Source organism: Xylocopa sonorina, chromosome 9 (genome assembly GCF_050948175.1).
Source record: "Xylocopa sonorina isolate GNS202 chromosome 9, iyXylSono1_principal, whole genome shotgun sequence".
In the NCBI taxonomy this organism is placed as follows: Eukaryota; Metazoa; Arthropoda; class Insecta; order Hymenoptera; family Apidae; genus Xylocopa; species Xylocopa sonorina.
The window spans coordinates 1,731,417-1,757,051 of NC_135201.1; the positions used below are offsets into that span (position 1 = coordinate 1,731,417).

The 25,635-nt window shown below is 33.8% G+C and overlaps 1 protein-coding gene across 2 annotated transcripts in view; it reads right to left on the minus strand.

Annotated features, from left to right (window-relative positions):
- Stet (stem cell tumor) overlaps positions 1-25,635 on the minus strand; it is a 575,614-nt gene that overhangs the window by 99,559 nt on the left and 450,420 nt on the right. For both annotated transcript variants that reach the window (XM_076900839.1, XM_076900840.1), the window contains exon 6: positions 20,533-20,650. In XM_076900839.1, coding sequence (XP_076756954.1) covers positions 20,533-20,650 — 118 coding nt within the window. The remainder of the gene's footprint in view (positions 1-20,532; positions 20,651-25,635) is intronic.

Here is a 25,635-nt window from a genome sequence, read left to right on the forward strand (position 1 = left end):
ACATATCGCTCTATCATGTTCCAGACGTGGAAGCGCGTATAAAAGCCCTCTGGTGCGAACGCGTGCACGCAGCCGTGCACCGTGCGCGGACTCGTTAACGAGCCACTCGTCCAACCACTCGGAAATCACGAACAGGAAAAAGACGGATCGAACAGTTTTTCCGTGGGTGGTGGTATGGGGTGCCATCTGGATCCTGCTGCATATTCTACCTTTCTAAAAGTAGAACCGCGCGCACTGCGTTACAAATTAAGAAAAGAACGGGACCGGAATACCGCGTTACTATGTAGATGCGCCTTCCCCCTAGTTGGTGTATCGTTAGGATCACTTTACGACGGAGCAGACGTTAAATCACGTTTAGAGCAACAAATTTTATATCGTACTGCGATGCCCCCCGTTCCACTCCGATTCCTCGAAACTGAAAGTAGTCTTTCGAGTAACGCATAGATCGGAGAAATTAGGGAACAACGTTTCACAGAAAACGGTATTTTATTATGATTCGCGAGAATTACAAGACGTAACGTGAAAATTTAGAAAGTAGAGCTATTTAAGGATTTACGAAAAACGAGCTTTACATTATGAGAGGAGAGTTGGAAAGCTAAGCTGGTTCTAATACCTGTAGCGCGAGCAGTACCCGCAACCGGGACCAAGCTCAAAACTCGCAACAAGTCGGAAATCAATCCGAGTCCGAAGCTGCCTCTATCACAGTAACCTACGGGGAGTGGGGGTAAACGCGCTAAACCCGCCTGTTGCAGAACTCTATATTACAAACAGTACCCCACTGTGCAGAGGCACGAACGTTGCTAAGCAATGAAAGAAATGCGAGTTTGATTGGTTGTAAGAGCCATATAAACGGATCCCTCTCTTGGCACAACTATAGAGTCGAGGATACACGTACTTTCATAACGAACGAATAACATCTACGAATCGGAGCGTGCAACGTCGTCAATCCCACAAAGTTCAATGAATGTCGGAGTATCGCAGGCGGAGTCACGTGAATACCCTTATTGACCCTCCTCCCATCTCTGCGCACGGTAGTTGGATCGTTGGGTAGAACGGAGACGGTAGAAGAGTGCGCGGGAACAAAGCGGTGAAAGGAAAGGGAGCATCGGCATTCTTGTTTGAAGAGCGAAGGGGCTAGCTTTTTATCTGAACGAAGAAGCGTACGAGAGACGTAGAATTTATCGTTCGCACGTGACGCGCCACGTGCCTTTCACACCTATAATCTTATGCCGAGGGTAGAACCAGCGTATCTTGTTCACCTAACTCGTTCGAAACTGATAAGGATGATTTTTGTCCGTTTGGGTCTTCTGTACTCTCTGATAGCCTATCTACGATCGAATTACATGTGTATACCTTCTATATTCTAAAATTAACAGTTTTTTTATTTTGTAATAGTATTACAGCAAAGTATCAATTATCCGAACCTAAGAGTCTTTTTAATGGTTCAACAAAATAAAAATTACTTGGGAAAATAAACTTTCTCCGCATTAACTGTATATATATATCTAATACATATTTGTTTCTTTACCTGTGTTCGTATATATGTACATAATTTTTGAAATTAACGAATTTTGTATTTTGTAAGATTTTGCATACTGAAGCGTTTGTACGCTTGCGTAGAGGTATATGCAATCCCTCCTTTGGCTTACATAAGCGTGTCGTGCGCTTTGAGAAATGCGCAAACGTCCTTTTACAGTTTCCTTCATTAATTCTGTAGCTTTAGCCGAGCGGTTAAAAATCCCCAACAAAGTGACTGTGTTATTTGGTTCTTGGCTCAACCAGTTTTTTACAGTATAATATTTTTCTTGACGTATATAGTAATAATAGTTAAGCTAAGGATTCATTTTTTACGCTACATGTAAGAACTTCAACAAAGTTTTCTGTTGCATGATCAATGCTCTGCCAATATTGACAACACAAACACCCTAATCATAGTTCCTAAATTTCAATTCCTCTAGCCTACTCTTTGTATCTTGACTTACTCATCCTCAACCACATAAGTACTAGGTAGTTTTCGCCATAGCAAGTATTGTACTCGATTCCCCCGAACTTATTCAAACCGGAATCCAACATTTCTCAAAAAATTAATTAATATTTTGCGTAACTTATGGTAAATTTAATAGTTACAGTCTCTTTATAGTTTCTTTTTCTTTTTAATATAGTGGCACTATTTTCTTTTACACAGCTGCGTATATATAAATGTACAAAGAAATAAATTAAAAAAATATATATATACATACATACACACGTGCGTAATTTTCACATAACATATTAATTGTTTCCATGTAAAAGTATACAACAATTTTAATTTTTATACGTTTCGGAGAAAAGAATTTGGTATATTTAATAAACATCTAAAATTCTAAAAAAAGATACATTTACCTACAAGAAGTATGCATAAACACCCACGAGAGGTACTCAGCATCAATTTTTGATACTCAAGTGTTAATCTGTAAAAATCTACTTCTCTACTTTTCTTTCTGCATTCTTTTTCTGAAGAAAAAGATACTGTTATCATAGATTCAATTCACAATTATAAATTTACAGATATAATAGCGTTAGAATATTACAATATTGAAATTTGTATCTGTGCCAGTAAATTATTCAACGAAGCGACGTTGAGGTTACTATTTCATTGATAATACGAATTTGCAAATACGTGATGAGACGAAGGTTCTTAACGGTCGCATAAAAGGGAGCCGATCGAGCGTTTTAGCAGAGAGGGATGGAAAAGTGTGTTAGAGAAAAAAGGAGGAATGGGCGCGGAGGAAAGAAAATCGGAAGGCACGACTACGAAATGGTTCTCTTGAATTTTTCACGAGCATCGGGCCGAGCTCTCATCTCGAGTAAATCTCGTCTGCATTTCCACGTAATATGCCGCTCGGTTATCCGGAGTTCGAGTCCCCGCCGACTGCCGGAGATTTTTCCCGATTAATTATTAAACAGCGTCACGTTTCCCTGCATGGGCTCTTTCATGAATTTATATAGAAGAGTGCCAACTTTCGAATGCCAGTTCCTTAAACGATACTAACTCCCCCGAACTTTTCGATATTCGTTTAACCACCGTGATAATCTAATATCGTTTGTTTTCATAATTTGATTTAGAGAGGTGTAAACGCGGAAAATTGATGGGAAGACTCAAACGTAAGAATCAGCAATTTTTTCCTTCCTAGTCTATTAAATATTTTTCTTTACTATTTAATGTAAATAATGTAAGCATACAATTGTTTCAGTTATTGTTTAGAAGTTAATGAATAGTCACGCTCTAACATTTTCTATATACCTAATTGAAAATGTTGAACAAATGCACATATATTTGCCAAAATGAACTACTTACTAAATTTATGCTATTAACTCTGTTACAAATAAAAACTTGTTCATATTATTCTTATTAGTTTATAATTAATATCTTGGTAACACAAAATATTGTATACATATCATATAATATTTTAAAAACATTCAATCTATAATAGCATAATTTTTAATATTCAAAACTATTATTTTTAATTATATTTTTAATTATAAAAAAATATTTATTTAATATTGGAAGAAAAATATTTTTTCCAAATGTGTAAGGAATAGTTGTTTTGTACGATCAAAAAGTATTTCATATATTTTTGTTGGAGATATCTACATATACATACATAAATGTAGGAGTGACGTCAGTACTTTTTGATCTCTTATAACGTGTTGAAATAATGTATCCCATAATCGGTATTCCTTAGTTCATCATATTGTATCCATACATATCTATGTTAGTTTAATCGAATTCTAGTAAACATTAATTAATGAAGAAGTTATGTTTCCGGATGACTCACGCCCTAGCAATTTTATTACATATATTTTATATATTTTTATTTCAAGTAGTTAAGTATTGGAAAAAAATTAATTTGTTTACATTCTCTACGTACACTAGTAGAGAAAATGATGATAATTTACTTACATAGAAGAATATATTTTAATTTCATTTGTTCATCAGTCATTATGTCATCGATTTTATACATTAGTTTGAAATACCTGAAATTACTTTATTCGTTCTGTATCCCTCTAATTATTTAAAAGGCAGAACATTAAAATATAATTATAATGAATTAATGCTCAAGTTCTCAAATAGCACACCACTACTTGGGTATGTGCTTCTATTACATTCTGACGAAGTCGAGTGGGCAATCTATATTCAATGGACACGTACGGATATGATATTGTCATTGATGTTATTAATATCCATGTTACATGTGAACATTAATAAAGAGTTACAGACACTATACCGATGCCTATGACCACACATTATACACACACGCACATATTTTTCAAGTACTACTCGTTTGTTAACGAAGTTACGATTTCGTGAATATTTCCATTTTATATCTGGTTTTGTTCTTCGGGAAATCACCTACATAGAGAGTTTCAGTCTTGTTAAGGTTTATACGAGGATTAACAAAACCGTGCGTTCGTTATTTAACAAAATAGAGGAAACAGCTACTATATATTTACGTACGTCGGTATCTAGCTGCTGATAATAATATGTTTAGTGATTACTTTTAGTCATCAAACTATTCCATGTTCTATATCCGTCAAGTAGTGAAAATAATAATCTTACTTGGATGTTATATTTACTGTATTATATATCTGTTTGTCTTAATATTAAACATTATAAGATAAATTAATTTTTCATATTCTTTTTTTAAATGGTTCCATTTCATATAACAATAATAATAATGATATGTCACAACTTTTATTATCGATATTTATAGTTTTTCTTAAGTCTTTAAGTGAATTATACCAACGATAATATTTATTAACAACAGAAGAAATATAGTATTATTCTCGCTGTGTCTTGAATAATTTAAAGTGCACTGTTACATACTTGACACATTAAAGATTACACACTGTTTTAACGCATGACTCTGTGTGTGTGTGATAGTTGAAATATAAACTTCACAATTTATAACTAACTCTTGTTTTCATGTTTTATAAAAACACGACGATTGGTTTAAAACAAAATTCAAGTGTTAATCCATAAGTAAATTCAGTTCTCTCAATTCGTTTGGGTTATGGTTACACGAGCATCATAGCAGAAGATGTTGCGACGACGGACATCGTTTATGACAGACGTAGCGGCAGATACGTGAGTGTTGGTTTTATCGCCCAAAGTAACTAAGAAAAGTTGTTTCGACATGCAGTGCAACGCGAACGCGAACGCGTGTGTCGGTACGTTGGTGGGACGTGCTGGCTCCATGCTCACGCGGCCGAATTGAATTGCACTGCATATTGTATTGCACGTTACGTTACAAACGTATGGACGTGCCCTAAAATGCAATAATACGTCTACAACCAGTTACTGGATCGTAATGTTTATTGTCCGTGATGGTCGTGACACGAACATCAAATTTAGAAAATATATGTACATTATGCGACAATTGTACGCTGCGTTGCAATGGTCTAAAATGTGGGTACCCACTTGTTGCGTACCCTCGTATTGTATCATCGTTTTGTGCATACGCGATCGACGAGTGTAGTACTGTCGTGTATTTTCTAGCGATAGAATGTACTGTACTTTGATACGCAGCTACGCTACTGCGTGCTGTCCGTATTGACATATGGTGCTTTTACACACTTTTCCAATTCTATGAAGAACACTCGATGCTACATAGAGGCACACGTAAGTACGAACAGCGCATGCTTCCCTTGGAAAGTAAAACGTCGTGCATCGCACCGAAAGCGGCTTTGAGGTGGATTTTTCTACGCAACGGAGAGAGATACGTGCAGAATTGTGAATGAGAACAATGTGCCCGCGGTAGAGCACATAGCCATGGTAATTTTGCATTTCTGTACGGAGGATAAGAGGAATTAGAATAAGTTTACAATGAATTTTGTTCAGTTCTCCTGTTTACGTATGAATTTAATGCTTTTTTTACATACAGATTCGTTCATGCAAATTGGAATTTGTCAATTTCTAATGTTGTCAGAAGATTTCCCACCATAACAAATATATCGTATAAGGCTATGTGGGTGAATATAATTCGTGTACACTACAGAAGTTACGACTATATAATAAACTTAATATATAATAAATAGTACTGAACCGTTGGTAACAAGAATTAGTTACAGATAGATGCTTGTATTGAAACTACAATGTTCATAAATAACTGTAAAAAGTTACAAACTTAAAGTGTATATATATTCCGTTAAAGTGTATATATGTCGAAAATTCAAAAATTTCTAGCCCTGTACTCTGTTTGTTCGTAGTCGCCATCATAATCCCCTATGCGGTCATTTTCCCCTGCTAGTGACTACACCATTATCTTCATACATAATTATATAATAAATGTTAGAAGTTCATTCTTTTCATATTTTGAAAGGTGGCGTTTAACAATGTGGAACACTTTAATATCCACTTATTGTTAAAAGTGTAGTAAAATTATAATTTATGCAAATGCTAAATGAAAACAAAAGTAGTACTTGAAAACAGATTATTATAATATCGTTATCTTCATCGCTAGATTAATAATAGATTACGTAACAAGATATGTGTACGAAATTCTTATATTGTTTAAATTTGCTATTCCTTGTTAAGAAGCAAACCAAAGACACGTCAAGTAATAGAATCTTCGTAATCTTCAACTTACAACTTAGTGGAACAACAACTGAATGAAATTTCATCGGTCGAATAGTAATGGACGTTTACGAATTGTCCACAAATAGGTCGGTTTCTCAGATCTTTGTCGCGGCTTGCAACAGACCTCCAAAGAGGGACGTCAACAAAGCCCTACTGAACGTGATACCATTAATCAATCCCAAAGGCAAGTTACCAAAATCTATTTACACACCGTCATTGTTTAATGTAGAGTGTCCCAAGATGCTAACACAAATTACACAGATGCACGTGCGTACACATCCACGCTCCGGAGCACTGTTAGCATCCTCTAACATCAAACTGATAGATGTTTAATGATAAACAGATTTCCATAATGAGATTTGCCAACTCCAGTGCGTAAATAGCTCTCCATAGACTAATCTTATAAAATATTAAATGTCACGAATTCTGGTTGGCGGATTGTAATTCAATACGTTCCGTTTAGTTTTCTTGGTCAATTTGTGCTTATTATTTCAGTAGATTTATAATACTTGTGATTACGTGTTGCGTGAATTGTTAATTATTTAATATCCGTTACAATTTATACACATATGTGACACACAGAATCAGGAATAATTATTGAACAAGATTTTAGAACAATCTAAACAAACAGTTCTTACAACTATTGCGGAATATTTATTGAACAGCTTGTGTGCCTTTAACGATTATTTCCAATAACTAATTAAATTGATATGAGATTAAACGAGTTTAGAAAACCTGAAAATAATTGTACATACACAACTGTATACGTATGTTTAATTTTTGATTGCAACAAGTAGTGAATAAACGACTAGCGAAGAAGTGAATTTACAAGTATTAAATAGCAAAGAGAATAATTAAATTTAGAAATCCTATTTAAGCAGCATAAGTAATGCAGATACAGAAATAGTTGGTAGATGAAGTGAAGAAATGTGACCATTGCTAAACTAATACGCCGTGCATGGACAGCGAAGAAGCGAAGAAAAATAAATGAAAAAGAAGAACGGTGAAGGCGGTGACTGCTCGAAGAGCATCGCAGGATAAACAGTCAAGAGGTAATGATAATGCGAGAAAAGGATTGTAGAGAAGGGAGGCGATGAACAAGCAGCGAAAAAGGCAAGTGTAAGAAGTTTAACAGTCAGACGTTTATGTGCGCGATGGCGCCACGGTAGAGGCGGCCATAGAAATGACAGAATATCCGAGCGATATCGAATTGATGTTTGTTCAAGTGGCTGTATGACGTGTACATAGAACCGGGATGACTCTCCGTGTTCGAGTTCTGTCACATCGACGCACTGTCTCCTGCCGTGACGTACGTTGGCCACTTCGATGCATCACGAACTATGCATCGGTCAGCTACATTCCTTTCTATTATATAATATAATATATATTTATGTTTATATCATGTTTTATGCTCATACTTTTAATTTCATAAGAAGAAAGCGATCGAATGGATATATGTATCTTTAAACTCTTTCGAACGTTCGTTTTACAATATGATAATTTTAACTGTAAGATAAACTTGATTTTCTAATTGAATTATATTAAAATGTATTATATGCTGTTATTATGATTGGTAAAAATATTTAATTTAAAATACGTGCAAATGTACGATTCATTGCAGATTTAAGAAACAACTGTTGTAAAGAGCATGTAATTGGAAATCACTCGGTCGTAGGCCATTCAGGGGCATTTTGTTTAAGCGTTCAGTTAAGCGACGCATGGGCACTGATTGGGGTGGACATTCTTCAAGAGCGAAGGTCGAACTATGATCTTGAGCGACCTATAAATTAAATGAAAAAATACATCAAGTGAAAAGTACACCTGCTTTTCCATATCCACATTATAGAAAATGATAAAAGTAAAGTAGAAGTAAAGAAAGTTAGTTTGTTGGTGCGAAAATCCTTCATGGAATATAAAAAACTAAAATACAGCTGGTAGATGTATTGCGTTACACGAACTTCCCGTATTTTTATACATTTCCTGTGAAGTATAAATTGCAGGAACTTTTAGAGAAGAACATGCATCCTGCCAACAGAGTTACTCCTCTGATATGAACACACCAAAATGCTATTTTTTCCCAACAGAGTTGTTGAAACTGTTCCTTCTATTTAACACCATTAAAAGAAAACTTGAGGTTGCTATCTATTATTTTGGAGTTTTCTCTCTTTTAACCCGTTCAGGTATGTTTGTTTATATAATACTTACGATGTCTGCGCATATTTATAATATTTTCTGAAAAGCAATTAATACTACAAATTGTGTATTTAAATTGATATTAACACTAAAATTATCTATATCCTATACATTTGCTATTTTACTTATCAAATGTTAACTATACTTTCCAAACAATGAAAAGAATATTAATATATCAAAGCATTTTATTTTAATATACAAAGCAGTGATTATGAAATACGATGTTTTTTTCTTTTCTTTTTATTATTAAAAGATCTGTAGTCGGTAGTTCGCCAATACATTTTAACTGTCGTTTTGCATTTAGAATAATTTTAATTTTAAACAATTAAATATGCACATCTGCGTTAGTGCCGATGAGTAGAGGTATATATCTTTTTATTGTATTTTCCAAGAAAGTATCTTAAACACAAATATATAGTCAAGATTGGATTACATTTTTATATTAAAACATTTATTGATCATTTAACTTCTAAAGTTGGTATATGACAACAAAAAGAAATAATGAATAGAATATACATATAAGCTTATGTTTGCTTAAGTTAGTTGGTTCCTTCCTACTAGTTTCAAGTTGTTTCGATTATAATTGGTGGCCGTGGAATCCATAGAGCCAACATATTAATATAACATTTTTCTTTAGTTAATTAGCGTTTAGATTTTCAAGTAAGGAATGGAAGCTCACATCGATATATTAACTTTAGCGGTCAAGGTGTATCGAACGATAAAATAATGTAGACCATATTAACGATACTATAGTAGAGCCTCTGAGAAACGGTGCATAAGATTGGTTGCGGATAGCATGCTTGAGATTATGGGTAATCCTGTTTATACTTTGTGTCGTCAAAACTTTCCGAATATACAGCTGCGAAAAGAAGTTCCTGGACTACAACGAGTTTTAGTGTTTTATTCACTTTTACGTATTTCTTTTCGGCTTACAAAACAAGTGATTACATTTATAAGAGTACATTTAAAAAACATATTTATGATGTTTTAGATAAATAATTAATTTGTACCTATTTAAACGAAATAAAAAAAACTATGTAGTAGAAAAAAGAAGATTAGACTGTAAAAAAATAAAAAATATATATATTATTTTCTTTTCATGACAAAGAGGAATTTTTTTTTGTTTAAAGTAGTTTTCATCAAATTATATACGATAGGTCGCCGTATTAATAAATGGTCGCGTGAAGAAACAGAAGAAGTCGGTAATGATCTCCTCTATCTTCGTCTTTTGAATTCTCTTTAGTTTTATTCTCGGAAGAAAAGTCAGATTTCTCGAATTCTCAAACCGTGTTGTACAAGGACTTTTTCTAATTCTTGAACTCTGTTAGAAGGGCTGCATAATACGGAGGTTACGTGTAGCTGATGAAAGTTTTGAGACGGTTTAACCAGGGAACACGGTATTTAATAATAATTATTTCAAATATAGCTCTGACATGATTATTTTCCTACAAATGCAAAATATTAAAATATTTTCTACGTCACATGTGTTCACAGTTTCAAAACATTAATTGATTCGTGTTTCAACTGTGTTTTAACTGTTTTAGCCGAATGCTTGTCATCAAAACTACTCGATGTTGTATTTTCGAATATTTAATTTTCACCCAATCAGCCTGTTTTATTTTATCTCATGAAGACGATATGACTTACCAAAGATTCAATTCGAGAATCAACCCATTTGTAAGCATTTTCTAAACTTCACGTATTTATTTCACATAGATTTACGTGGTCACCATAAACTTCATTATGCACAATTAACTAGATAACTATGCCAAATGTATTTATTAAGAGCTGCACAATAACTTTTGACATACCATATTTTATGGAAATATTGTCAAATTAAAAATAGTAAAGATATTTCTCAGAAACTAGATTAAGAGCTGTTGGTTTTCATTGGAAACCAAATACAAAAATTAATCTTTTATCCTCGAGTGAGAAGAGATGACATTTTTTCAGATATATGTTTCTATATGTTTTAACTTCAGTTCAGTTCTCTACAGAGAAGTTAGGGAAAGGTCACTTCCAGTGCGTAGAAATAAAAGAACAATTATTATACAAAAGTGAATCGTTGTTGATTATTCATGAAACCCATTTTCTAACAAGAGCATTCTTGTAGATGATTAAATTCTCTATCAACGTACCTAAACAATTAATTTCTGTAACTCGAACGAAGAAAAAGAAGAAAACTGGCTCTCGATCATGAAAAAACCTGGCTCCATAATGAAATTAATCGTTAAGTATCAGTATTATGGCGAACGATGATATAAAAGGGGAATAGAGGTAGTAAATATAGGATTAACGGAAGAATGAATGGCGGGGGGGGGGGGGGGGGGGGGTTGAATCTATGCACCACCGTTTAATGATCCAAGAATAGTGGTTTATAACAAACTTCAATTCAGTCATAGATCCGTTTATACATTTGTGGATATTAGCGTTAAGCAGAGAGTGGTTTACTTATCATAGTTGCTACTTTATCTTGACTCGTAACAAAATAATTAACAATTCGACAGTACAAATAAAGAATATTGGAGTTCGTGGCTAACATATATTTTTTATTTATATTAACCATATAAATAATTAATACCAAAAGTGAATACGAACATTAAATGTAAGAGTAGTAATTCCTTTTTACAAAACGTAAGATGTATCTGCAAAAACGTTACTCGAATAAGTTGCTAAAGTGCTTATACTATGCTGGGTAAGTTATTTACCCGTAACACCGAAATTTAGTGGTAAACTATTTGGATAAAAAATTGTTCTAATCAATAGAAATGTGAAAATTCATCCCTTGGTGTCTTCAAGGTGTCTTGGTGTCTTCTACATACTTTTCTGTTCTCTTTCATCGTCTTTAATTCCTCGAGAGAGGAAGTTTTCCACTTAAATGTAATTGAGAAATATAAAGACTTACAAATTAAAGTGGATATAAAATTCTTTATCCTTTAACTACGCAAAGTGTACTTGATATACATCATTTACACTTAAGTGGATATAGATATTTTCTATAGACATTTTCATCTCTTAATGACGAGTTTCAATTTGTTCTAGAGTTTGAGCCACTCATTTTCATGACCCCCTTTTCGTCATTATTTTTAATCAGAATAATTTCCTTTTTACCAACTGCCTCCCTTCAAACATTCACCTTTGTCTCGCCACTAGAGGGACAGCACCACTAACAGTTTCCCGAAAGTACACAATTACCTACTCTTTACAATATATACAAGTTCTGACGTCTCTCTAATATCCCAGCGTCTAAGGCAGGGCCTGCTAGGTAACCTTAATGATGAGTTCACTAGCAGGCCCAAGACGAAACGTTCTTCCCTCTCTTTTCCTTCCTTCTTTCCTCTTTCATTCTACAGCAAAATCGAAGCAATGCGCTTCACTACTGTTGCTTTCGATGCATTATTGGCCTGGCTAATTACTGTTATACAATATTAATTGTACGGAGCCACTCATTTGCCAGGCTGATTATAACACCACCAGATAAGAACGATCAAAAGTTTTAGTATTGCAATTTTTAAACATTTAAAAGGGAGAAATAAATTCCTTTTAATATTGAAAATGAGCGTCCATTAAAATTTCGTAATATGTTATACATTTGCAGGATGTTAATTGAAATCAAGCATCTCAATTATTTCCACTATCATTAAAGGTGAAACGAACTGGTTAAACAGTACGTATTTTTTTTATAAACAAGATTATATAGCAAAATGTTAAATATATATAAAATGTTAAGTTATGAGTAAAAAAGATAAAACGCAATCGATTCTAAATAAATCATTCCTAGCCTATAAAATACATTGTTAAGGATATTATTAATTCTGAAGAGGACATTATAATATCTGTCAGTATTGTAATTTTAATCAACACTGTATCGGAAAGGCAGGAAATAACATTAGAATAATAATAAAGCTTTGCAAAGGGGACCGTTTGTACTTTCATATAAACGGAACTTATTTTCAAAATTTCAGCCAAATCGATGCATGAACATTTTGAATTATAAAGTTAGGTTATGATCAACATGGCTAGATACATTTTCACTTAAAAATTCAACATTCCTTCTGACCAGTCATGAAAAACAAAATTACCGTACCATTTATAAATATCGGAGGTTAATCTGAAAATTTTTAAAACTATGTATAACCATGTACAACAGAAATTAAAACGTTATGTCCTTTTTAAAATTATATACCTTTTGCATTTAGCAATTTTTTATCAACACTATGTTTGTTGGAATACGCATCAAATTGAAAATTACAAAAATAATGTTAGTACTAAAATAGTTTTAACTGTTTAAGTGTTTTTTTTTTTTAAAGAAAATATGTTTTCGTTCATGCGTCAAATTGATGCGTGTCCGTAGAGGTGGATATACAAGAAATGTTCGTAAACCTAATGAAGCGGCATGCTTCAGGTAGCTATAGAATAAAGGAGGAAGAAAGAAAGGAAGGAAAAGAGAGGGGAAGAACGTTTCGTCCTGGGCCTGCTAGTGGACTCATCAGTAAGGCTTCCTAGCAGACCCTGCCTTAGACGCTGGGATATTAGGGACAGTTCAGAACTTCTATATATTGGAAAGGAGAGGCTAGCGAGTACTTTCGGGAAATTGTAGGCTGTGCTGTCCCTCTAGTGGCGATAGTCGAAAGGCCGCCACACTAATGTTAAAGGTACATAATTTGAAAGTTATATAACTGAGAGAACTTGTACATAGGGTGCATGGATGCTATTCAAGGGGAAGAGTTGAACTTGTATAGTGGATACGTTTCGAAGCAGAATAGATGTATGATCCGTAGGAAAAAATAAGACAAATTGCGGGGTTTCGTGTGGTTCTGGTCTGAATCAGGCTTGACATCGTTTCTACCTGACGGGGTCCGTTCTATGGGAACGTAGTTAACTCTGATTGAAACCAGGATGTCGGAAACTTTACGAGGTTCACGAAGAAACGAAATAAACAAAAATTATTATAGAATGCTTTTAATTTGTAGGGTGGAAGAAAATGATTCAAACATGTCAACAAATGTAGAAAAAGAAAATTTGAAGAGAAAACCGTAGAAGATATAAAAAAGAAATAATTTTTTTTATCTGTATATGAAGTAAGAATACAGAAAGTATACAATGCATATTATATATGTGATAGAAAAGAAAAAGATAAAAAGAACTCGCGTATACTTTAATGGTTCTGCTTGAAGAATACTCAAACGAGCTTTCTATTCTGCACAATTATGAAAAGAAAGTGGACAGAATCATAAACCGATCTGCTTATAAACTCACATAAATCTGCGTTTTACTCTGACGGAATGTTAAATTTCTGCATAAAAAAATGAAAAAAGGAAAAAAGGTAAGAGACACATTTCTATGTTTGGACCATTATTGCAAGAAGAATATATTCGGCGTTCCACGCCGAAGAAACAATCGATTTCAATTAATTCCTTCAAGGGAATTATTCGAAGTTAATGCTAATTACCACCGATTCTATCTCGAAACTGCGTTTCTCCGAGTGAAAATTTAAAAGGTTTAATCAATCTCCGTTCGCAATTACGGTGCACGCGCGAGTTTAAATGGCTTTAAAATTGTTCTCCACCGGAACACCATTGCCGATAAAGGCTACTGAACACCGGGAATGTGTTATTTAAGACAGTCAAGTATGTGAAAGTATAAAAGAATTTAACGGGCTAATAATCGTTACGCCTCCCAAGCAAATATCAATTATTTATAAAGGAGCCTCACGTTCATAGATGAATTTTTTAATATTATTATATGGGTAAATAAAATATATATTATAAAACATTTAATTATTTTGGTACCATATAATCTCAAAGACACTTAATAATACATCATTTGTTAATAAGTCAAAAAAATTTAATATTTTTCTTCTCTTAATATCTCAATATCTACAAAATGAAATATAATTGTTTTGCTATTTAAAATATCTGACTGATCATAATTACTAAAGTAGGAGAAGAAGCCTAACATTTAGAAATCAACTTTGGAGTTTCTATTGTTTCAACTGAAAAACATACTGTTTTCCACTAAAATTCACTTCAAAATATTCAAAATAAAGAACCTTGAGACAAGAATTTCATATAATAAAATAAGAATAATGTAATGAGTAAGTGTCCGGATTTTGGTTAACAGCAGTAAGAACAGTTTTCCACCGCGTAACACTTTCAAGTTTCCCAGCATAATCGAGTTTTTTAAATATTTCAGCGTGCAAAGAATGTGACGGACAGTTGGCTTGTGTATGGTTTCTTTTATGCACCGTTCAACATCACCATGAGTGTAAATCAGTTAAATTCTTTCGTGCTTTGAATAATAAATCGTAATGAGAGACGTTTATCGATACACTGATAGATTTTCAATCAGCCAGGTAATAGATCTTTTTCGTATCGTTCATCGAACGATACGATAATTCAATAAATTTTTTCACATAATGTAAGACGTACGTTCATTTGTCATTCTAACAATGTTTCATAATTTCCTCTGTGTTCATTTAAAATCATTTAAATTGTACTATAAACATGCTATGTGGTTGTTAGAACTGAACAAGTTATTTATTATACGTGAAAAAAGGAACGAGTAAATGTTCGTTTTCTAAAAAATCAAACCTGAAAATTAGGCAAGTATATTCGATTAAATGATAAACGCGTGTAACACGGGTTAGCAACACAATTGAGAAGAGGTTGCTTTAGATATAAAAAAAAGTAACATAAATATAGGGTAGCAATTTTACGAGTACGAAATTTCATTTCTAAATAAATCAATGTTGTATACTTAATTTATTCGTTTAATCAATTCAATTGATTTTGTTTTCAGATAAAAAAAACTGCCATTTTGCATTATTCACTTATTTTTTAATTTGGAGTACTTAGAACGCTTCGTTTTGTCATTTGTATTAACTAGTACTTTAAATAATTATTGAACAAATAAGTATTTACAAAATAATATATATAAGTGAAGTGATACTATAGATAACAAAGGGCATCAGCTTTATGTAATATGAAATTATTCATTTCGGTTTTGTTGTTACAGTATTTCTGAAAACTCAACAATAAGTAACTACGTATAAGTACTTTCGTAATAGAAAAACATGTTTTGTATTATTTAGGTACTGTTATTACTGTATTAAACTAAATACATAGAAATATTAAATAAAAAAGTAAATTCATCATTTTCAAAAGTAAAACCATAACATCCGAGTCTTAAGAAAAGTTCCGCAAATAGTTAGAATATGCGCATAAAAAGAGAGTAGTTACCCCATATTAGGGCAGCTGACCCTAGTGTCCTTATAAAGCAATACGCGAATAAGTGGTATGATACCATAGATATTCATCTATCTAATCGTTCTGTTCTGTTTCGTCATATTTTTTCCCTACCCTGTTCCGCTTTACAAGCGCGAGGTCCCGTCGTACCTTAGGGTTGTTATGCAACGACATTGTAAACGAAACACTAATTCTGTATGCATTTCCGCCAGTTAATGCGACGCTATGCGAACGCACGCAACGGCAACATGTTATCCATAATTGTATTCGAGTTATTAGGAATAAAACCGTCACGAATCAAGCGTCGATTCCAGAACTTGCAACTTGTAAATCACAACGCTCGACCACGCTTTGATCGCATCAGCGTTCATAATAAGCAATTGAATCTATAATTTGCCACGTCAAATGGTAGAGAGACTCCCTCGTTGAAAGTTCTCCTGTGTTAAATCTTTTGACGGAATCTAGTTTTTATCAATAGCAATCTAAGTGTAAAAGTATTCAACTAAGCAATCGTTAATTATTAATATTCAAATTATTATATATGTATATTAACTGTATTAAAGGTTGTCCAAACACAGCCAACGATTTCTAATCTTTTTTTTCCTATTTTATTCAATTGTACTTCTGGAGGGTTAAAGAAACGTTTACATAATTGCTGTTATTTTAAATATTTGATGTAATTGTGAAATTACAAAATCAATTTTTTTAGCGTACCTTTAAAATAGGGAGCACGTACACCCCTGAGGGTATACGTATTGAGAACTGCTGTTCGAAGCTATCATAAATAATGCAACTACATTAAAGACCTGATGCCCAGAATAGTAAATAATTAGTCACCACTAGAAAACTTGTACAATCGTACATCAATTTTAAGAACATAATTACTTTTAATCACATAACAAGTGCTGTAATGTAATTATCTTATACTCCATTAGTATCTATTCTGTTTTATCTGAAATTTTTCGTGGAAAAAAAATATGCTTGTTTATGACCTCATGCATATGTATGTGTTAAGACTTACGAATCCGCCCCTCAGTAAAATCGTACAAGACATGCAATAAATTTTATGTAAAAGGTGCAACGGCCTGAAACACTTGAAAAAATTGTGTCCGGCTATTTCGTACAAAAATCTTGACATTCCCTATGCAACATATGTTACAAATACTTCAGTCTTTTTCAAAGTGCATCTAAACTTGAAATATCCACAAAGCATGCAATTGAATGAGAAAAAATGAGGCGCTTTGTAGAGACGTTTCGAATCTGAAAAGATCTTTGTAACTACTTACACTAGTTGCCTACCTTTGGAATACAAATGAGATCTTACTTGATTGTTGTATTATAATAAATAACTTGTATTACAGTCGAGATACTCGCACAAGATATTCATAATCATGCTTTCTCACCGCATATTAAAAATGATACTTTTATTTGGTTAATATAATTGCAACAGTTAATTATGTTAACCAAATAAATTAAAGAATTGTTGATCTATGTGTGTTTATAAATGACGATATTATCCGATTAATAACCTAGTCTGTGTAAATCTAATGTAACCATTGGAATGTGTAAACACAAACGAAAAACTACCTATTCATACTATAAGGCGCAGGTGTCTGTACGCGGATTGTTTTCAGAACGACGTATGCAGCACGAGGGCATCACAAAGTATTCATACAGTGATTCTCATATAACCAAATACACCAGGGCATAAAATGGACCTAAAAATAGTTGCTCTGCTCCTACCGATGCCTTCTTATATTACAGGTATTACAGTATTAATGTTACTAATTTGTCTACAGATTGTTTATCAACATTCGATAACAATTTCTATCTTCCTCTAGTTTTATATTGCGTAACGTTCTACAAGCTCTGAATCAGAATAAAAACAATTTAAATTACTTCAATTATTTTAATTATTCCAATATATAAAGAGAGATACGTATCAAGTGTGTGCATGTGAAAAAATGAATAAAGTAAAATCGCACCTTTTTAACAAGACTCCGCGGATACTTTCATAACGTGCGCATGCGCAGAGATGCACAGTCGCGGTACGCATGCGTAGCAGTCAACCATCCGATATAAATATCACCGCGTTAATCTCAGTGTACGACTTTTCTCCTTCGAGTCGTAGCGATCGATGTTTCGAAACCACTTTGACCACTCGCAAGGAACGATTCCAAACCGGAAAATTTATAAAATTATGAAACATTTCGGCTATGTAGTGCTGATGTAAATAAGCATCGAGCAATTTCTTTTTGCTGGCCCCAAAAATAGTTTAACCCTTAAGAGACCGTTGAAAATTCGACTATTTTTCGATCTTACATTATAACGGGCAAACCACAAAAGGTTTAGAAAAAGTTTTTAGGACTATTGTTTGGTAAAATATTGAAGTATGGTTTATACGATTAAAAAAAGGTTATAAATAGAAAAAATGAATAACTCTTCCCTTGCCTGTTTTCTACGGCTCGCCCAGCAGCGACTCGAAACTACTCAGGGTACTAAGCTTCTCTTTAGTAGCGACTTGAGCAAGATTAGACTCGAACCGGGGTAGACTCCAGACTGCCCTGGGTAGCTAATTAACCTTTTATGATGCAACAAATTTTTCGAGGGTGGCTCTTAAAACAACAAAGAAGCTTTCCCTGCTGCTTTTAAGTGAAACTACTTTTTCTCTTATTTTTTGCCATGCAAATCTTCGGAAGACGTAAAATTAAAGAGGTACAATGTTAAAATATTTTGTATTATACATAACGAGATGTATCAAGATATACGAAGATAATCAAGATAAGAGAAAATAATTAGAACGTGCACAGGGTATAAATGATATCTGAAAAATATCTGAAAAAAGAAAAAAAAAAAAAAAGGTAACCCCCGCTTTGCTACTCTGATTTTGCAGAGAAAAAACATAAGATATTATAGAACTGCAATAACGCAGTTAAGCATTCTGAAAGGGAATATTGAAAATATTACCAAAATACTAGCTGCTCGAGATTTAAAATCATCGGAGCCAGTTATTTCGTTTCCAATTAAGCAATATTTGCCTCTACGCTATCTGAAAATCGTTTGAAAATAGTCCCGTTAAAAAATTCAGTGGTACGGCTATATCGAAGGACGTTTATCTGAAATTGATCGACATGGTCGCGGAAAGGGACGCGGGTGGAGATTTATTATTCATTTTGGCGTATACCCTGCGCATACGTTGCGTTCGAGTGAAATTCTTGCCATACCAATCGGCCGCGTTAAAAATTGATCAATCACGCATCATGCCCACGCAGCCTGCTATCAAAGAAATACGATTACGCCCCACATATTGTCCCACAAACAAGATACCCCTACCATAAAGAGCTATTATATTCTCGCCAGCCCTTTATCAAAGTAGTAAAAAATAATAGGGACGTTGACAGGCTTTACGCAACGCGGTCCAAGTAACAATTTCATAAAAGACGGTTTGATTTTGCAAACAAAATTTTTCTAAATTTGTGATCGTTTCATAATTTTTAAGCAGACTTTAAGTCCACTTTTGGCAATTAATGCAAAAATTTAATGCTGCTGAAATGTAAATATTATACATATTGTACATATTGTCAAACGTAACAAAAATTTCATAAAATTGTATCAATTTCTGTACAAACTGTAATTTATATGTAACTATGATGACTTTAATTCAGTTAGAACAGCTGCGACAATAACAGTTAATGAAATGTATAATTGTGACAAACAAATGACAGGTGATATAAAGTAAATAAACACTTCAATTTACTAATATTTCGCCAGGAAGACAGGAGAATCGAAATCCATCTATCAAAGACACAACAAATTGACGAGACCCTTTAAATGCCGCGGAATGTAACTAACGTAGATATCGCGTTCAACAAAAACAGTGATCCGCGTATTATAACCACTTACGTATTCCACAGCAATTTAAAATGAACTCAGAAAGCATGTATCAGTGTAACGCGTGTTGCCCCAATTTCACTGGAACTTTTACGGGATATTACACCCTCCCCCATAAAGTTCTCCGTTCTCGGGGCCGCGGACGCGCAGCCGCACAATGGGAAACCAAAATTAACGGGCTCGCTTTATGCATCGAGCTGCCACCGTTCGCGCGCAAGTGAAAACAAATTCACGCGGGCGAATTTAATAACGCAGGAGTCGAAAAGGCACGAGACGCATTGAGCGTAGTTGGAAGTAACGTCGCTGCGATATTAATCGTGGGACAATCTAAAAGTAACAGCGACGCGATAGCGATAAGTGAAAAAGGATGCGTGCGTCGAAGGGACTTTTAATAAATAACGGACCGCGCTGTCCTATAGTATCCTCGTTCTGTCTGTGTCTATCGCGTCGCGTATCTTTTGGCACTGCGTTTTTATGAAAAATTTATTAGCAAAGGGTCACTTAGCTATCTAGGTCGAATTATAAATTGTATCGTTTCATTGCACTGTATATTATCTAGAAAGAACGAATATTTCTACTTACCTCCACGAGGGTGATCAGGATGATGAAGAGAGGCGGTGGACAACATGTGTAATGATCGGCGTAGTACTTCCGGTCCCTTTCCTCCGTGAGGAATTCATCGCCGATCATGCGGACCATCCTACGGATAAGAAAATAACCTTTATTGACTTACATACGCTCTTCTTTTATCCACATTAGTGTACATGTATTTATACGTGTTTATAACTTTCTATTTAACTTCCTGTAAATTAAATTCAGCTATGAAGTTATAATCAATTTACATTTATACCTTTTCAAAAATATTTCCTCACTTATTCCTCGATTAAAGTTTTTTCTACGATATATTCATTGCATCCGATGGAACTATAAATATATATTCTCCCAGTTATCAATTTCAACTGTTAATACTAATTCATTTATTTAAATTATAATTATGATTATAATTGTAAAAAAAGTAACAATGAGACGTGGAACGATCTTGGTTATGATCTTGGTCATTATATAGATATTCACATAGTTCTTCACAAGTGAAATTATTAAGTAATGTAAAAAATACAATTATCAACACTTTCAATGCTATATGGATGCCATAAAGAGCAATTTTCTTTTTACTTAATTTTAATTAATCAGAGTTATTGATAACACTGATATAATACCATTTAATTCTAAATTGAATGTAAGAAACTGTTGCATTTGTTCTTTTAATGAAATAAAAATTTCTAACGCTATCAACAATGTTTATAAACAATTCGTAATAGTTGGTGGTAACAGTGCAGAAGGTGCGCGGACCCAACCTGGAATCAAGGGCAAGGATTGGCATCTCAGACCTTCAATCAGCAACCGCTCCGAATTGCAGATTGGCCACTGTCATGCACGAAATGGAAAGACTCCGTCTTGTCTGTCTGTGACAGCCTTACCGGCACGCGAGCGAACGACTATGGTACAGACTAACCATGCTATCGAACTAATTGCGAGAGGTCTCTCAAGATTGCCGCATCTGCCGAAAACTATCTCTCACGCACAAAATAATAAGCCAACGACAAACACAATTAGAGGTAACTTAAGTTGTATATTTCAGTGATTGGACAAGCCATGAACATTAACGCGGTTAGAAGTAATTGTAGCACAATTACGTAAATCGGTCTAACGAATTTTCGAAATCATTTTTCTTTTCTGAAAATGAAATTACAATTTTCTATTTAATATACAATACCTATCACAATTTTCATTTTATTATTTTTCAGGTTTATTTTCCATTTGCACATGTATATAGTTAGGATTTAATGTTACACAGGGTACCCCAAATGTAGTGTTACAAGCTGATTTTTTAGATGCTATTGAAAATATCGACTTCATTTCTGCAGTAATTAAATGATACAACAGAGAGATAATTACTGTGCAGTTCTGTTTCTTTTAGATGAATTTTAAGGAGAACGAAACAGATTTTTTTTAATCGAAGTATTAGGTATTCTTCAGTTGATTGTGGAGAAACTGAAGTAAAAACAAAAAAAAAGGCTAATATAAAATCACTCTTATTTAATTTGTTGTGAGTTATGTAAATACAAAAAATAAATACCACCATCTATTTCAGTCATTAATACTTTTTCGTCTATTCAAATTATTATTATTATTATTATATTGTAATTATAACTATACAATGAATAATTAAAATTTATTTCATTCGGATGAAAGTACGCCATAATATGAAGGAAACTAAATACAGAATGTGATTCGAAACATCTAAAAGTAAAACGGTAAAACATAAAGCTGTAAAAAAAATCTAAAATATCTCCCAAAAAATGTATGCAATTTAATTACTGCAAAAAATGGAACTAATAACTTCATCTTCACTCTACAGATATTGCAACTTTACCTTTAAAAAAAATGAAGGAAAGAAGAACTAAGTAGAACAAAATAAATTGCAGAAAGAAGCATAGCACGATGCATTCATAATGCATACATTAAACAATGAAACGTACTGCGTATCAATAAAACGATCCAGTTATTGAAACGGAATTAGGAAAATGATCGAAACTATGAATGCAAGAAGCATTTTTTGCAGACACTTATTTGAGAATTAATCTGTTACTAGCTCGGGGCTATTCTGAAACTAGTCAGCCTGCAGCAATTCTCGCGCGAGGGGATAGCTGGAGGTCCTCGTTATATGTATTATGGTGGCCAGGGATAGCGAAATAATGAGAAATTAACTTTGCCGTTTCGACCTCGCCATTTCACAGAAAAGGGCTTATACTCTCACGCAATTACGACTCACTGCTGCCGTCTACAATGTCTCATTATCTCGATCACTCGATATTCCACACTCGTCCAAAATCCACCTATACGATTATATAGCTTGACTTTATTTAAAAAGTTTCTACGATTATTAAAAACATTGCTGCCAATTAATTGGGTATCGTCGACGTATGCGAACTGTGGAGAATTTTATAATTAGATTATTTCTATTTCTTAGATTAAAAATATTTTCCTTAATACAAATGATATCAATTGTTTCTTTGCTTCAAATAAGATTACTACTATAACTGACATAACAAATAAAATTGTTTATAATTTTACATTTATGTTATGAAAATGGAGAACGTGTAAAATTATAAATTAAATAATTTAAAACAATAACGGAAATAGTTATATAGATGAAAATTTGAAGAATGTAAGCTTGCCTTTTTATTTAAATTCTAATTACTGAATACAGGCAGTTATTATAAAACGTTAGAATAAACATGTAAAATTCAAATAACTGGATATTTCATTACATTTAGATAAATGCTTAAACATATAATAAACGATCATTTCTTCCTAATCTAAAAATAAATAACAGTAATTTTTAATAAATTTGCCATAACGGGATCCTCACCCTCTCCCGTGGGTATTCAATCAAGCTAATTGCGAGGAAATTCATGAAAACTTCATCTGCCGGCGAACAGGTGGGAAATATAAAGAACAATTATGAAATACTGCCTGTGATTAACGATTTACTTTGCCGTGAGAGAAAATCCGTAATTAACTAAACGTTGCAAAACGGCGAACATGCATATAGAATCCACATCATCACGCTGATCGGTTCTACGTTCAAATAAATATTTTGGTAAACAAGCTTTTAACCTTACTAGTTAAACGAACAATGAAAGAGTGGGAAAAGTGAAACGTTAAAAGAACAGAATTCGAATTGGCGCGAAAAGAGATATGACGCGGAGAAGATGGCGTAGAGAGATATTCCGGCGCTGGTGATACTAACTCTCGCGCCGCGAAATAATTAGGGAGAAATATCGAGCCGTAACTCAACGCGGTATCCGTAACGTCCAGTACATTTATGATATCGGAAATAAACTATCTCCTTCTCGTTTCCATCGAATTCACGGCGAGGAGGGTCGAAACGCTAGCGCGAGGGTGGAGACGAGAAAAGAGCAATTAGAGAGAGTCGCTGCCCGACGGTAAGGTTATATGGAGCGTAGATAGGGGGGCGGTAAGAATTAACGGGAAAGATGAAAGGAATCCGATAAGAGGAAAGTGGAGCAGAACAAATAAAACAGCTGGTAGACCGAGGAGGCTGCAGGATACGGATATTAAAGAAATGAGTACCGAGACTAATCACGGAATAATACGGGGAGAAATGTTCCGGTGAGGTGGCTCGCGACAACAAGACCAGAAATGGCTCGGAAAGTGATACTAATAGGAGAAGGAAGTTACGGAACGAATCGTTGAGGGAAGACTTCTGTAATGTAGATATAATAAGTTACGTTTGCCGTGCTAATGTTAAGGTCCTTTTTAAAAAACTCTTCTCCCTATTAAAATTGCAGGCGTTGCACAATTGTTATTAATACTAGAATTACTAAAAATTCTATAAATTTGCCAGAGATTCATTTTTAGGAATGTTTTATCTATATTTCTCCATTCCTTTCGAAACAAATTGGAATATATATATATATATATATATATATATATATATATATATATATATATATATATATCGATCACTTGCATTATTAACGTTAAAAAAAAACTTATTAGTTAAAAAAATTTTTAAATTTTTATTCTTGATATACAATATCAAGTGTTACTTGAAATGATCATCGCGCAAATAGGGATAGGCATCTCGTGGGATATTAATTCGCAGAAGAATGTATCAATTTGTGTTTGGCAAACTGTGAACAGTAGAAGGACGGTAACAGTGGAAAGACGGCAGTGTGCCTCGGGTTCAATTTAAAATTGAGTTAATCGTGTGTGCCAGCGGGTAACCATGCGTTTCGTGAAAAACGAAACTGCGTGGGTGAGACACGCGTTAGTGTTTTATGAACGCCTAACCGGTAGGTGCTAGTGGAGTACGTGAATCGTGATACCACTCGTATGTATGCGCAGTAGCTGCAAACCGCACTGTGGGGCCGGTTACCGGACGTGTAGTTAATCTCGTAATAGGAGAACGGATATCTTTTTCTCGTTGTCGCGAATCCTTTCGTAAAACTGCCACCGCGCTCTTCTACAAAATATCCTGTGCATCGTGATCGTTCCTGTTAATTGTTGCTTAAAATGTATACATTGTTACATAGTTTTTCATAATAATTGAAACAAGATAGATAGTTTTTTAGAAAGATTGTTTAGATTTATTAATTAGCTTATTAACGTTTGTATAGTTAATATTAGTAATATTTAAAATTCGCGATAAATCGATATAGATTTTATCGTGACATTAACTAATATTTGTTTCTCCTTTTAGTTTGTAATAATTTTACGTTTTAATCTAAATTCGATGCATCACTTTTTTTTCGGAAATATTAAGAAATTTTCTCGAATAAATAAGAGTTGGACTGAAACAAAATTCAAAAACACGAACGAACTTAATTATATTTAATCAATCTACCTTCCCTACTTATACTATCCCAATGCACTTCACGTCTATCAATAGTAAAATGGGAACCAGAGTTCGCGACTTCACCCGTTAATCGAATAAGGAGATTAACGCGAATCTCGACTTATCTATCGCGAGAGAGGGATAAATAAAAAGCGAACAATCGTGTTAAACGGTTTACCCTCGTCTAAACAGGTGTTTCCACGGGGGCTGCCGAGTGACCGGGAGATGGAAAAGCGAAGTAACGAAAACGGAGGCGGTTA